Source organism: Belonocnema kinseyi, chromosome 2 (assembly GCF_010883055.1).
Source record: "Belonocnema kinseyi isolate 2016_QV_RU_SX_M_011 chromosome 2, B_treatae_v1, whole genome shotgun sequence".
NCBI lineage: Eukaryota > Metazoa > Arthropoda > Insecta > Hymenoptera > Cynipidae > Belonocnema > Belonocnema kinseyi.
The window spans coordinates 104,990,845-105,006,566 of record NC_046658.1 but is presented as its reverse complement, the minus strand read 5'-3'; the positions used below and the strand labels follow the sequence as shown (position 1 = coordinate 105,006,566).

Below are 15,722 nucleotides of genomic sequence, written 5' to 3'. Positions count from 1 at the left end.
CTGGCGTTCCTGGTTCAAATCCCGGCCGAGGCAGACCTTTTCTCATTTCTACAAATATAAGACCAGCAATCGACAATATTTATTATTTGACTTCGAAAATGAATTAACACCCTCGTCAACAAAATAAAATAATTTTACTAAATATGTCCTTTTAAATTCCATTTAAAATATGAGGAACTCTGAAAGGTAAATACCAACCGAAGGCAAAAGTGACACAGCATCCTCAGGTGTCATCTTGAGCACCTCCACCAACATCATCGCCATTGTCTCCATCCTGAGAGCTCTTTTCGAGAGATTCTGAGAAGCTGGACTCATCTGATGAGATGCAGCCAAGTACCATGAGGGTGACCCTTGACTCAAATGAATTCCAGAATCCATAATTGCCTGTTCCTGCAGATAATACTTTTCCATAGAGGCGTTGGCTCGTCTTCCAAGATCCTGCAGCATCCTGGTTGGCAAGATCGTGCATTGCGAGACCGCTAATAGGGCCAGAGACCTAAGGAGAGACACAAGATAAGAGCTGGCACTCTGGGAGCTAGGCCTCGAGATTATAAATCTCCTCTGGCTCTCTGATTTGCATACACGCGCCGCACCTGAATCGCACAATCACAGCAGTAGCATTTACCAAGGTCCTATGATTATTGTTATTTGCCCTCGCATATCGCGAATGGCAGAATGACACTCTATCCATTTTCGCCATTTGTTCAATCCATCTGTCCTACTCACACGAGTGCTAATTTCGAATGAATAATTCCAATAAATCAATCTGCCCTCGGTTGGCTACCCTAATCAGTTTTCAGGTATCTGATTTGCTAAATCTATTATCTTCTTCGAGATTCCCTAGAGGACCAGCATAAATTACCTAAAGTTTTTTTTTCTGAAATTTGGAACCAGGCTGCTTAATTTTCAACGGAACAAGATGAATTATCAGCCAGAAATGTAATAGTTGATGTTTCAACTAGAAAAATTTTGAATTAAAAAATAAAAATAGTTGGATTCATTGAATAAAGAATCATTTTCAGCAAGAGAATAATTATCAATTTAGATTTTTTTAGTTACTAAGGAAGACAAATTTTATGCAAAGTGTTACATTTTCTAGCCGAAAATAGGAGCCCTCTACCCAACAGTTGAATTTTCAACGTAGTAATTTAATATTTATTAAAAAGATGCATTTTTATTTAAAAAATTCTATTTAAAAAACGAATTCTCAACAAAAGACATAAATTTTTAACTAAATAGTTACATGTTCAACCAAGAAAATTAATTTTTTACCGAACAGGACCAATTTCCAACCAAATATATTAATTTGTAAACAATTAGTTGAATTTTCAACGAATTTTATAATAGAGAGTTAAATTTCAAACTAAAAAAATCAATTTTGAACTCAAAATGCAACAGTTAAATTTTCATTAGAAAACACGAATTTTCAATTTCAAATCAAAAAAGTGATTGAATGTTCATACATAGAAAATTTTTCAACTAGAATTATGAATTAAAAAAAAAATTATTTTGAAGAAAATTGTTCAACTTTCAACCAAATAGTGGAATTTTGAACCTACAAAAATGAATTTAAAAAAATGGATTAGTTGATACATCAACCAAAATTAATTTCTACGGATTATATCTTTCAAAATCCTTAAATTGCTTTAGAATTTTATTTCAAAATCTTCAAAAATGAATATTTTGATTCAATTTTTTTTTAATCTTTGCCAATTTTAAGGTATTTTTGAATTTTTTTAAAAACTTCTCAATATTTTTATAAATGGTGAAAATATCTACATTTTGTTTTTTATTATGTGAAATCATTTCAAGTTTTTAATTATTTTGAATCTTTTTAACTTACAAATAACATTTTTTTAAATAGATTAATTAAAATTGTAACAACTAAAGATTAAATTTAACCCTTTGCAATTATAACGAATCAAGGCTTTCTATTTCAAACAATGGAGTTGCAGAATGTGCAGTTTTGAATATTTGATCAACAGTTGCTCATCTTAAATTAACCGTCAACTTTTGCTACATACTAATTGAATCATTATTCTTTCTGCTAATTAAAGCATTTGAAATATAATAGGTTAAAAATTAAATATCTTAGGCTGAAACAATATTTGAATAAAATTTAAAATTGAATAAAAACGCTTAATAATGAATTTGTTAATTTGAAGTTATTTTAGGATTGGAAATATTTTACAAAGTTTCAATCGGACGTTTACATTTGTTTAACTACTAAGGCCTTGGAATTAGACCAGTTTAATTTTTTAATGTTAAAATCTGTACATTTTTTTATGTTGAAGCGATTCAGAATCGCTTGTAAAATCAATTATTGTTCACTTTTTAATACCTTAAGTACAGATAAATTAAAAATATGGGTAATTAATTTACATTCACATTTTTTCAACTGAAAACGTTTTAATTCAAAAATTCTAATTTTTAAAACTTTTAATTTTTAATTATTTAAGCCTTCAAAACTGCATTTTCGAACATTTAAACTTAAGATTTAAGAAAAGTTGAAATAGAACTTATTTTAAATTTGCATTAAAATCGAGAAAAATAGTTATAAATATGCATATACATTTTGATTAATTTCTTATATACCATACGATTATTTAAAAACAAGAAAGAAAAAAATTGCTAGACCCATTTTTGATAAAAATCTTTTTTTTCTTTTTTTCTAATTGTACCTCCATTTGAGCCCAATCAAAGTTACTTCAATGACAAGTTTTCATTATTTTCTCGAATACGGTAAGATTGTTTTTAAATTAAAGCCCAAATATAATGTTTCATCCAATTTAAGAATAGTTTTTCGATTTTTTAGTTTTTTTTCGAAAAATGGGTTTCGAAGATTATGAAATATGTTTACGCAAGATAAAATTTATTTATTAAAATTGTTTAAAATAATAATGAATTTTTAAAAAAAATATTTACATTATTAAATAATTAATTTAATTATTATTGCAATAGATGAAGACTTCCATTTTGTGAACCTTGCATCTATTCTACGCTTTTGAAGTCGAAGTGGATTAACTATTTTAGCAGCCAAAAATACTTAGAAACAGACAAAAGTCACTAATAAAAGAAGAACTAGAAACAAAAATTTCTTCTCAAAACCCCGAAATCGATAGTTTAGACCTTTGTTCACAAATGCGCAAACATCTTCTAAACTGCGATCGAAAAAGTGATACCTTTTCGCGTTGAATAACAAATATAACAGTTTCATTTTTATTTTGGAAAGTGTTAATTAATAAATACTCCTTTTCTCGACCAACAATTTTTGAAATTCTGGGAAACCACATTTTAAAAAAAAGTTATCAATAGATTATGTATTATTTTTTATTCAAGAAATAACAAAAAATGAAACCAGAAAATGAATCATCTTTAATTGGGCTCAAATCAAGACATAATTGATAGAAAAAAATCGATTTTTCCTTTCTGGTCTTAAAACAGTCGTGAGGCATACCAGGAAGAAAACCTTAGTAAAAAATCAAGAGCTCTAAAAACTTGGCTAAAAAAACGTTGTTTTAAGTAAAATAAAGTTTGTTTAACTTAAAAAAATGATGTGTTTACATAAAATAAATGTTGTTTCAATCCAAAAAATATTTGCTTGAATCAATGAAATATTTGTTTCATCCCATATCAAAGAAGGAATTTATTTGATTAAAAAAAAAAATGTTCTGAGTGTTTGGGTTGAGCTCTATCGAGGCTAGCCGTGATAACCTTCCAGAATTTTTGCATATTTCTTAAAAATCTATAAAAATTATAGTCGAAATGGAAAGAACGAAAAGCAATCTTCTTTTAAGGCGTCTCTGCGTCTGTAACTGTAATGAAATATGTGACATTCGACCTATAGCAGATTACTTTAATTCAAGGGATATTTAACACTACAATTAGCGATACAATCGCTTTTTACAGTAAAATTCTGCATACTTGCGGTTTGACTGATGCAACAGTGAAATATTATTAAAAGCTTCTTGTGAGAAAATCTAATTATGGAAATCGAAATAAAGGAATAAATAATGCCTAATAAAAATAAAAAGACGCATTCCCTTTTAAACGACGATTTGTTTTTTATTCATTCTTCGTTTTATTTATTTTTATTTGTATAGTGTTGTGGTAAACATTACATAAACATTCATGTATTTTTAATCAATAAATCTCACTAACTGTATGTACATAGTGAATGACAAATTGAAAATGGCCAAACTATGAGGACATACATTTTTTACATTGTTATTTTATCAAAATGATTATTATGTTTCACAATAAAATTAGGTACAAATTTGGGCATGATCATATAGAATACAATAATGTATTTTAAGCAAATAAATTTGGCTTAAGTCAACGCAATATTTGTTTAAACGTATATCTCAATTGGGTAGTCCAAAAATCGAATTTCGATTTTTGGTCAGCAACCCCCCCCCCCCAATTTGTTAGTTCACCGGAAAAAATCGGTATTTTTCCAGATTATTTAATATTAACCCCTGCCCAGTTTTTGAAAAAAATCTGAAAAGGCAGTACTTGTTTTTAACTTCTTGCTAATTAAAGTATAGTTACTTTTTAAGGAATTTTTATGGAATAATTTCAATCAAATTACTTTAAATTTTGACCCTCCCAACCCCCTTGTATTTTACCCGGAAAATGACCCAAAACATTCAATTGTTTGCAATTGTTTAAACAACTTTTTTTTATTTCTCTATATATTTTGAACAGCGATTTTTTTCAGCGTAAATGATACATTATATAAATGTCAAGAGTAATATTTTTGCTTAAGATATTTTGCAAATTTTTAAACAATTTTCCTTTGTTTAAACAACTTTTTCTCTTATAAATCGCGAAAAGTTATTATATTCTGAAATTAATTACAAAATTAATGAATGCTAAGAGTGATATTTTTGTGAAAGACCGTATGCAATTACTTCAAAAATCTTAATTTATTCTAACCCTTTTTTCCCCGTAAATCTTGAAAAGTTACCATTTTCTGAAATTACTAAAGCAGTATATAAATTTTAAGAATGATATATTTGGTGAGCTTCAGTCAGCAAATTATTAAAGCAATTAATAATAAGACCATCATTTTTTAAACAACGATCATTCAAAAATTTGTTTGCAGTTCCGTTATGGATAGTTAATTTATCAGAACGATTTCATTGAAATAAGAAAATCCTAAATAATGAGCGATACAGTGTAAGAGATGTAAATTTTTTAACTACTTATAAACTGTCTTCACAAATAATAACATACTTAACATTTATTAATTGAAGAATAAACTATTGTATTGAAATATTTGATTGAAAATTCATTTTTTGTATTGAAGATTGAACTATTCCATTTTTTTATTATAAATTTATGTTTTATAGTCTAAAATTAATTTGTTATGTTGAAAATTGAATTATTTTGGTGAATAATTGAACCGTTCTGTTGATAAATCAACTATTTGGTTTAAAGTTAAACCATCTGGGTGAAGAATTGAAATATTTGGTAGAAAATTCATTATTTCATAGTTAAAAATTAACTTTTTTGGCTCATATTATTCTTTTTACTTGAAAATTTCAATTATTTTGTTGAGCATTTGAACTATTTTGTTGAATATTCATTCTGTTAAAGATGAAATTAAATGTTTTAACTGAGAGTTTTACTATTTCATTTCTGATTATAAATTTAGCTTTATTAGTAGAAAATGTAACTATTTGGTTGAAAATTCGACTTTTTGTTAAAAATTCTTCTTTTTTGGTAAAAAATGAATCCTTCCGCTTGAAAATTCATATCTTTGATTTTAAATTTGTTTTTTTTTGTTCAGAATTTATTGTTTTAACTAAAAATTTAACTGTTTGATTTTTTTAATATCAATTTATATTGTTAGATAAAAATTAAACAACGTGGATGAAAGTTGACCTACTTTGTTAAAAATTCTTTTTTTTTAAGTTGGGGATGTATCATTGTAGTTAAAATATCATCCATTTAGTTACAAATTTAAATAATTTTCTGAAAAATTTTGTTATTTGGTTGAATATTTATTTTTTAACGGAAAACTGAACTATTTTTGTTAAAAATATAGAAAATTAATAGTTTGGGTTGAAAATTCAACTGTTTGGCGAAAAATTAATCTACTTTGTAGGAAATTCAAAAATATTCCCTTTTAAAAAAGAAGTTTTGGTGAGTACAGGATTTAGTATTTTTTCGCGAAAATTATTGCATTCCCAATCCTTTTTTGCGAAAATGTATTAGATCCAATAACGAGCAATACTTCTTTTCCATAAGGTCGTTGAAGATTTATTATTTATTTGTTTGTTTGTTATTAACTAATTTTTTGAACTGAAAATGTAATTATCTGATCTTTAGTGACAATTTGTCTTTGCAACAATTTATGCACTTTGTTTAAAATTCGTTTGTTTTTGAATAAAAAATTAATTTTTTAAATTGAAAATATAATTATTATATTTTTGGTCAAAAACTTATGTTTTAAGTTAAAAATTCAATGAATCCGTTAAAAATTATGCATTTTGTGTAAAATTCGTCTTTTCGGTATCAAATTAATTTTCTTTTTTGAAGATTCTACTATTTTATTAAAAGTTCATGTATTTTGTTGAAAAGTGAAAAAATTTGTTTAAAAGTAGTCCTTTTTTAATTGTACTATCAAGCCATTTTCCTTTCGGGGTGAACGTGACTCACTCACTGAGGAAGGGAGCAATGTGGGGGAAGGGGTATAGATTCTTAGATTGATCTAGAATTCCCTTATTACTTATTTAAATCGCACGCTTGGTCCACAATACTGCTCCGACCCAGGTTTCTGATCAATCTCTCTAGCTGTCACCCCATGTGAAGCTCCCCACTCGGGCCTATTAGTATCCATTTTTTGTCCTTTTGTTAAAGTTGTCATTTACTCCACTGACACTCATTTCATAAACTATTTTTCGCCATACTTTTTATGTCTCTTTGAATTATGCTCTCATTTACACATTCCTACAATTCTTTCGGTGGTCTGCTTCTGGGCACGCTGCCATTTACTTTACATTGGTACACTTGTTTCGTTAGTCGTTCATATTTCATTCTCTCAACATGCCCAAACCACCTCAAGGAATTTCTTTCACATATGTCAACTAGTGTCTCCTCTACGCCACATTCTTTGAGGATTAGCTCATTCAATTAAAAAATTAGCCTTTTTTAATTATACTGCGCAATTTCCACACAAATAGTGGAAAAAATTATTAATAACTTTGTTCAATATTTACAATTTTTCCACCATCCTTCGTTTATAAATGCATGAAAAAGCACTAAGACGAGGGAATGTTCTCTGGTGGAAGAGCGAAGACCTTGCCTTGTCTATGCGATGACATTTTGCTTGTGCTCGATCCGGGATGAACACTCACGTGATGACTTATTCTATCATTATTTGTTCATTCCATTCATTGACTATTGTTTGCATAATGCGGTCTAATTCCCATTGAATTAGTGCATGATCTAAAAAATAAAAAATGGTTTAGAATGAGGAACTTTGACCTCGAAGTCTTGTATCCTGAGCCGAACGTCTGACTGACATTTGAGGTTCGCTCTTCCTGGTTAACTCGAGACTTCCTTACGTAACCCACGACCTACACAACCCGCTCGTTCCTTATTTTATCCATCAATGCAAAATGGTTCACAGTAATTGTATGGCGGTATTTTACTCTTTTACTTTACATAAATAGAAGGATTTTGCGATTTTTCTTTTTCTCTTTCTTTTTTTGTTTTTATCAAAGAAAACGATATTTATTCAATGAGTTAAATTCTTAATCTAAGTTAAACAAATTAATTGTTGAAACAATTTATTATTATTTTTAATAATATTAAATTTGAATAATGATAAAAAAATTTAGGTTTTATTTTGAAATTTAGAACTATTTGTCTACCTTTGACTTAGAGCGAGTTAATAATTATTTCAATTTAAAAAAATAATTATTGAAACAAGCTATAATTATTCATAACTATCTTATTTTTTATTAATGGTAGATAGTTGCGATTTCTTCTGAAATGTTAAATTTTTTACCTTCTTTTTACTTATTAAAATAATAAATAATTAAAGCAAACAAACATATTTGTTTAAAAAATGTATAATTGTTTATATCTATCTTTCCTTAGAAAAGTGCTATAAAGTTGTTATTTTTTTGAACTCTTAAAATTTTTGTCCACTTTTTACACCGTAAGGTAATAATTAATGCAAGTTAACAAACATGCTTATTTAAACAATTGATTATTGCTTATAACTATCTTTTCTCAGAGTAATGATGAGTAGTTTAGGGCAAAACGTAAAAAAATTTGGAATTAAAAATATTTTGATATCCGTCCCTCTCCTGCAAAATATATCCATGAAAAAGAAAAAGGTTGTTTAAAATCTGTTTTTCTCTAATGTTCAATCATTATTGGTTCATAACTGAAAAGGCAAAGCAAAGTTAAATATTTTAGAAAAAACCACAAGTTTCTAAGGCTTCTTTAAGAGAAGAAAATATTATTAATAGTGATAAGAAATTGTTTAAATCACTATTTTTATTAATATGAATTAATTAAAACTTTACTCCGAATGAAAAGTGGACAAAAAGTTAGAAGTTTAAGAAAATTGATTTAAAAATCTAATTATGAGTATAAAGTTATATTGTATGTATTAGAAACAATCTGCATTAAAAGAACTTTAAAACATTATAATTAGAGCTAAAAACTCGCACATCCCATTTTTCCACTAATGGGGTTTTTGGGGATTATCGATTCTAAATGAAATTTAAAAAAGCTTCTTTTTTCTTTTGGGAAATACGTGTTAAATTTCATGGAGCTTGTGCCAACTCTAAATATAATATTTATTAAAGCAAGAAAAAATAGAATAATTTTTGTATGAATTCGGACAAATTTCCGGTCGATATGCATTAAAATTGAAGTACAAAAATTTTCCAATTCATTTTTGGACCACCCTAGCCCAAAAATAATGCGAGTTTTTATCGGAATAATAGTACGCCATGCCCAAACAATATTTTTAATTGAACTATAATGAAAATTTTGATTCGAAAGTTCAACAGAAGGATAGTTTATATTATTCTATTGTATTGAACACATTGAGCTAAATGAGTAATTCCCAAATTATTGATCATTTTAATTATTAATTGTGATTACTTAGCGACCAAATTCGCCGGAAAAATTATTTATTAGTTTTACAAATTAATTCGGTGCCTTTACTTCGATGTCTTGTAACTCGGTCAAACTGGACATTTTTCCCGCCCTAAGAAAGTTTTATAGGGCGAACCTTAGGCTTAAAAACAACAATATAATAGGTGGCGGCCTTGTAGACTTATCCTTAAAAATCCTTGGTGTACCCGATGGTGTCCGACAAGGAACATTTAAGACACTGTTTTCTTTTTGTATTTTAATTTTTTTTTTTAATACAGCTGAGGCGATCGAAATGATTTGCTGAGCATTAGGAGAAGGTGCTGTAACATATAAAATTCGTAAAAGGTGTTTCCAAAGATTTCATAATAGTGATTTTTTAATTGGAATACAAAAATAATACAGTATCTCAAATGATCATTGTCAGACGTCATTGTATTTACTAATGATTGTTGAGGTCAAGTCAGCAGAGCCACCACCTATTATAAAGTTTTTTAAAGTTTAAGGTTCGCCCTTTACAACTACCTTAGGGCAGGGAAAAAAATTCAAGTTTGAACAAGAGTTACAAGACATCAAAGTAAAGGAAATGAATTAATTTGCAGACCTAATAGAAACAAAGTTTAATATTTACTGAGTCTGAAAATAGTAATAGTTCCAAATTTTCAAAAAGTGGACATGGCGCCTCCCTCTTTTGATAATTTGTGACAATTATGTGAACCCACACTCCAAATGTCATCTAAAACTATTTTAAAAATATTTTATTCAAAAATTATTATATTATAATTCAAAAATTTTTAAATATGAAATATTAATGAAATTTTATGAAACCGCTAATTGAATAATGAATAATAAGCTGTTAAGACTATTTGATGCTAGTATAGAAACAATTTTAATTTTTAATTTTTAAGTTCGGAATTCATATCGCTTGATTAAAAATTCCACTAGTTGGTTGACAGTTGAACTATTTTATTCAAAATGAATTTTTTTATTTGAAAATGTATCTCTTCGGTTGAAAAAATTAACTATTTTGTTAAAAATTCGTTTCACTTTTGGTAGAAAATTCACTTTTTAAACTAAAAATTACACTATTTGATCTTATGTCAAAAATGTATATTTTATAGTTGAAAATGCTTAATTCAAATTTGAAAACTTAAGCTCATATTTGGTTAAAAATTCATGTAATTTTTTAGAATTAGTGTTCTTCGCTAAAAATATATCTGTTCAATTTTCTGTTCAGAATTGATATTTTAAATTGAAAATTGATCCTTTCTGGTTGAATGTTATTGAAAATCCGCCTTTTTTTACATGAAATTATTCTTCTTGGTAGAAAATTCCACCTTTTTGTTTAAAAATGCAACTTCTCATTTGAAGATTCATCATTTTAGTTGAAAATTAAACTGTTAGGTTCAACATGAACTTCTTTATTGAAAACTCTTATTTTTAGTAAAAAATTAAATTACTTTGCTAAGAAATTAAACTATTTATTTGAAAAGATTTGTCAAAAACATTTTAATTCAACTGTTTTTGGAATCTGTTTTTCGTTTAACTAGTTGTTTTTTTTAAAATAGTTTCTTAATTTGAAAATTTAACTATTAAATTTTCTAAAAATTCCTTATTTTAGATTTATTTTTTAACCAAAAGTATTCCATTTTTGGTTGTGAGTTTATCTTATTTGTTTGAAAATTCGTATTTTGGAAGAAAATTAATCTTCTTGGTTAAAAATTCTTCTTTTTTGGTCCAAAGTTTAACTGTTGAGTTGAAAATGAACTATTTCTTGAAGATTAATATTTTCGTGTTGAAAATTCAACATTGCAATAGAAAGTTGAACTGCTTTTTTGAAATTTTGTATTTTTTTTTTAATAGAAAATTAATTTTTTTCATTAAGTTTAAATATTCTATCTTTAGTTCGAAGTTGATCTTTTTTAATTTAAAAATTTAATTATTTGGTTGAAAATTGATATACTTATTTAAAAATTCGTCTTTTTAGAAAAAATTCATCTTCTTGGACGAAAATTCAACTATTTAGTTAAAAGTGTATGTATTTTGTACAAATTTTTATTTTTTTGTAGAAAATTAATCTTCTTGGTTAAAAATCCAATTATTTAAAGCATAAATCTTTTTTCAGTATATATACAAATTAATTAGGTGCCTTTAATTTGATGTTTTGTGACTCTTGGTCAAAGTTTAATTTCTTCTCGACCTTAGAGACTTTTAAAGGACGAACCTTAAACCTCAAAACACAATATAATAAATCGCGACCCTGCTGACTTCACCTCAAAAATCATTTGTGAATATGCAATAGCATCCGGTAAAAAGCATTTTAGAAACTGTATTCCTTTTGCATTCTAATTTGAATGTCACCATTGTAAAATCTCTTGCAACCACTTTTTACACATTTTACATTTCATCACACTTGCCCTCGAAAGCCACTCTATTGACTAATGCTTTTTAGGCGAAGTCCGCAGAACCGCCACCTATTATATGAGCGAAAAAATTCAAGTTTCGCCAAGAATTACAAAAATTTATAAATTCATAAGTAACGGTAAGATTTTATCACCCCCTCTTCTAAATCGTCTTGCGTTATTTTTGGATGACACCTAAATAACTTCACGAATAAAAATTTAATCTGCAAAAATTACGTAAGATGGGGGAGAGATAGTTCAAAACTTACGGACTCTAAAAAGGGTGGTACGTGGTTCAAAAATTTCTCTGAATGACTTGTTGAAGCGTAAGTCGTACGGAAAATTCCGTAATAGTAGACAGTTCGTTGAAATAAATATGCTAAGTATATTCTGGATGAACTTACATACGAAGAAGTGAATGGTATCTCTACCTAGATTTTACTCTACCGACAATTACGTCACAGAGGGAAGAATAACAGATTCAACTACAGGACCAGAAAGTTCCTTGCGGTCGATACTTATTCATTATCCATTCAATTCAGAAGAGAATGGCAGTATGATTAGGCAAATTAAATGCATCCGATAACCTTAGTGGAATTATATACCTCACGTTTACTATAATAGAATTTGATTCACTTACGATCAAAAATTATATTATAGGTAATTTAATTACCATATTAGACATTTTTCAAATAAATGCTTAGCAATTATATTTATTTTAAGAAAATACCTATTGTCAAGTCAATATAATACTACGTCTGCTATCTATTATTGCAAAGATAAAAAAATAAAAGTTTATTATTTTTTCATGTCCAAATATTGTATCTAGTATTAAATAAATATTTAAATATTATATATAATCATCTCAGATTCATTTAATCTAAGGGTGAAACAACTCGTAAAAGTTCGGTTCAGTGGATGTGGATTACTCCCGATTACACACTACTCCTTTCCCCTGCCGAGTGAGTTACGCCTACCCCGAAAGGGAAATGGCTTAATGGTGTAATAATAATAATAATAATAATATAAGATTACTCTGGATTACTTCTATATACAGAATTACCCTGGATTACTTATATTACAGTGGATTACTCTATATAAACTACTCATGTGGATTCCAAACCAAAAAGGACTACTTTTGAAAAAATAGATTAAATTTTAACCAAATATAGTTAAATTTCAAAAAAATACATGCATTTTCAAAAGATGAAGTGCCCGCCAAAAATGGAATAGTTAAATTTTTAACCAAAGAGATAAATTTTCAACCAAAAAACATGAATTTTTAACGAACAATCTAATGGTTGATATTCCAACCAAAAAAAATTAAAGTTTACATGAAAAATAGTTAAAGCCAACCAAAAAGGACGAATTTTCAACGAAATAGATGAATCTTCAGCCGAAAGATGAATTGTTAATTAAACAGTTGACTTTTCAACTAAAAAATACACTTTTTAAAAAAATTGTTTCATGTTCAACAAATTAGATAATTTTTTAAGCCAAATAGATGAGTTTTTAATTTTTTTAATTTAAACAAAACAAACTAGTTTAATTTTGAACCAAAATTATGCATTTACCAACAAAAATTGAATTTTTGATTGAGTAAGTCAATCAAATAGTTTAACTTTCAACCAAGATGATTAATTTTCAACCAAGGAAGATGAATTTCAAAAAAAAATGCATTTTAACCAAAGAGTGGAAATTTCAACAAAATAATTAATTTTTCAACCAAAAAGACGAATTTTTAAGCAAGAATCTTGATTTTCTATTAAAAAAAAAGAAATTTCAACAAAACACATGAATTTTCAAAAAAGAAAGACAAATTTCTACAAAAAAGAAAATAGTTCAAATTTCATCACAAAAAATTAATTTTATTATTAATCAAACAAACCTACTTTTCAAGAAAGAAGTTAAATTTTTAACCAAACCATTTGCAACTACAATGAGGCATTTCTAACAAAAGACTGCGTTTCTAAAGAAGCAGTTCAATCAATTAGTTAAAATTTCAAACTAGAAGAACAATTTTCAACCAAATGAAGGAATTTTCAACTCAAAAGATGCACTTTTAAGCAAAATTCTTAATTTTCCATACACACAAAAAAAAGGAATTTTTACAAAGTACACGAATTTTCAACTAAGACAGAGAAATTTTCACAGAAAATGAAATAGTTCAATTTTCAGCACAAAAAAATAATTAATTTTAACGAACTAGTTTAAATTTAAACCAAGTAATGGAATTTCAACTAAAAAATATAAATTTTTAAGTAAAAACGGAAGTCAAATTTTCAGTTGAAAAAATAATTTTCATAAAAAAAGATTTTTGATCAGTATTCTAGTTGAATTATTCATCATATAAATGAATTATTTTGCAAAATAGTTAAATCTTAGACCCAAAATGAAGACTTTTTAACAAAATAGTTGAATTTTTACGAAAATTATTTTTTTTACAAAAAACAGTTGAAGTTCCTACAAAGTAAATTAGTTTTTCACCATATAGTTGAATTTTCAACCAAAAACATGATTTTCCAGAAAGAATTTTAATTTTCTACCGAAAAAGGCGAATTTTCAACAAAAGATATTGATTTGCAACTAGAAAAGATAAATTAATCTTCATTACAAGTACATTACTTTGATTTCCTGAATTAATATGAATTATTTATATTACAAGTGGATTAAATGATTAGGTAGATTAAAAAATTGAAATAAATTGAGTTTAGATTTGTTTAATTTTCAACGTTCCACAGTAGAAATTTTTTATTTTAAATGTTTTCTATTGAAAATAACTTCATCTTATACGTCTTTTTGGATTAATTCAATTTTAGAAGTTTATAATTGAAATTATTTCCATTGTGAATGATAACAATGTCGGTGAATTCATTATTTCAAATTGGAAAACAATATTTAATTAATTTCAACGTTGAATTATTATTTTTTAATGTGATAATAATTTTAAACTCTACAGTTTCAGGAGCTTTCATTCAATTTGGTTTTCAATTTAAAATTGCCAAATTTTGTTAGCTTTGAAATTAAAATTATTTAAATTGAAATGTTTACAATTTTAAAATAGTTCATTTTGAACGTGATCAATTATAATTAATATAATTTCAATTTCTTCGTATGTTAAATGATCAAATTTTAAACATTTTAATCAGAAAATATTCAGTCATTAACGTTTTAAAATTTTCCCATTTTCGAAATTTTATTCTAAATCCATTTAATTTCGACATTTATTAAATCAAAATAAAGTTGTTTCATTTTGAACTCATTAAACTAAAAATGATACAATTTGAAGCACTTTCTAATACAAGTGTGCATTTTTTTCAATTTTAATTTTTGATTTGGAACATTTTCAATTCAAATTCGTTCAATATACTTTTTTTCAGTTGCAAACACTTTCAATACAAAATTATTAATTATTGTTTCAAGAAATCTCTAAAACTAATATTTAAAAATGTATTTCATAATTGACTTTTAAATTGTTTATAATTTTATTCTTAGGAAGGAAAAAAAGGAAAAGGCTGATATTGCGACTGGTTACTTGAATCAGGGGCTATTTTTTGAAATTTCAGTCACTTTTCACTGTCTTCCCATTACATTGTTACTAAAGTTACAGTACCAATTTTGTAGCTTTTACATCGGGAAACCATTGAAAAATCACTAGAATTTAATAGCAGTTAATAATTATAAAATAACAATAGAAGTGAAATAATTTAATGCAGTAGAACGACACACTATTTAGTCAGACAGTCAACAAATTATATACGATATGACAGTAAATGAATTAAATTAATATAATTACGAGATTTTCTTTATTTTTGCACAGAGAGTTTATTTAACAAATTCTTCTTGGCTGTTTTCTTAATCTCTACAATTTTCAAAAGTAGTTGCAATTCCCGTTAACTAATCTAAAAAAAGTAAAAATATAACTTCAACAATAATTTTTGTTATCAAAATATTAGTCTGATCTGAATTCTCCACGAAAATTTTAATTTATATTAAATTGTATATTTATATATTAAATTATATTAATATTTATTTTATATATTAAACTTTTAAAATCTGCATATACATATTATTAATGATACCATTTGGATTTAAGAGTTTTTTATGTATTTTCAGAAATGCTACAAGAACTCAGAAAAAATACTATACGTAGTGGAGACTTCCTTACATCACATAATGCATTAATTAAAAGAACAA

General features: G+C 26.6%; 1 protein-coding gene across 1 annotated transcript in view; it reads right to left on the bottom strand.

Moving 5' to 3' along the window:
* LOC117167015 overlaps positions 1-15,722 on the bottom strand; it is a 105,159-nt gene that overhangs the window by 27,747 nt on the left and 61,690 nt on the right. The window contains exon 6 of the mRNA XM_033351564.1: positions 199-499. Coding sequence (XP_033207455.1) covers positions 199-499 — 301 coding nt within the window. The remainder of the gene's footprint in view (positions 1-198; positions 500-15,722) is intronic.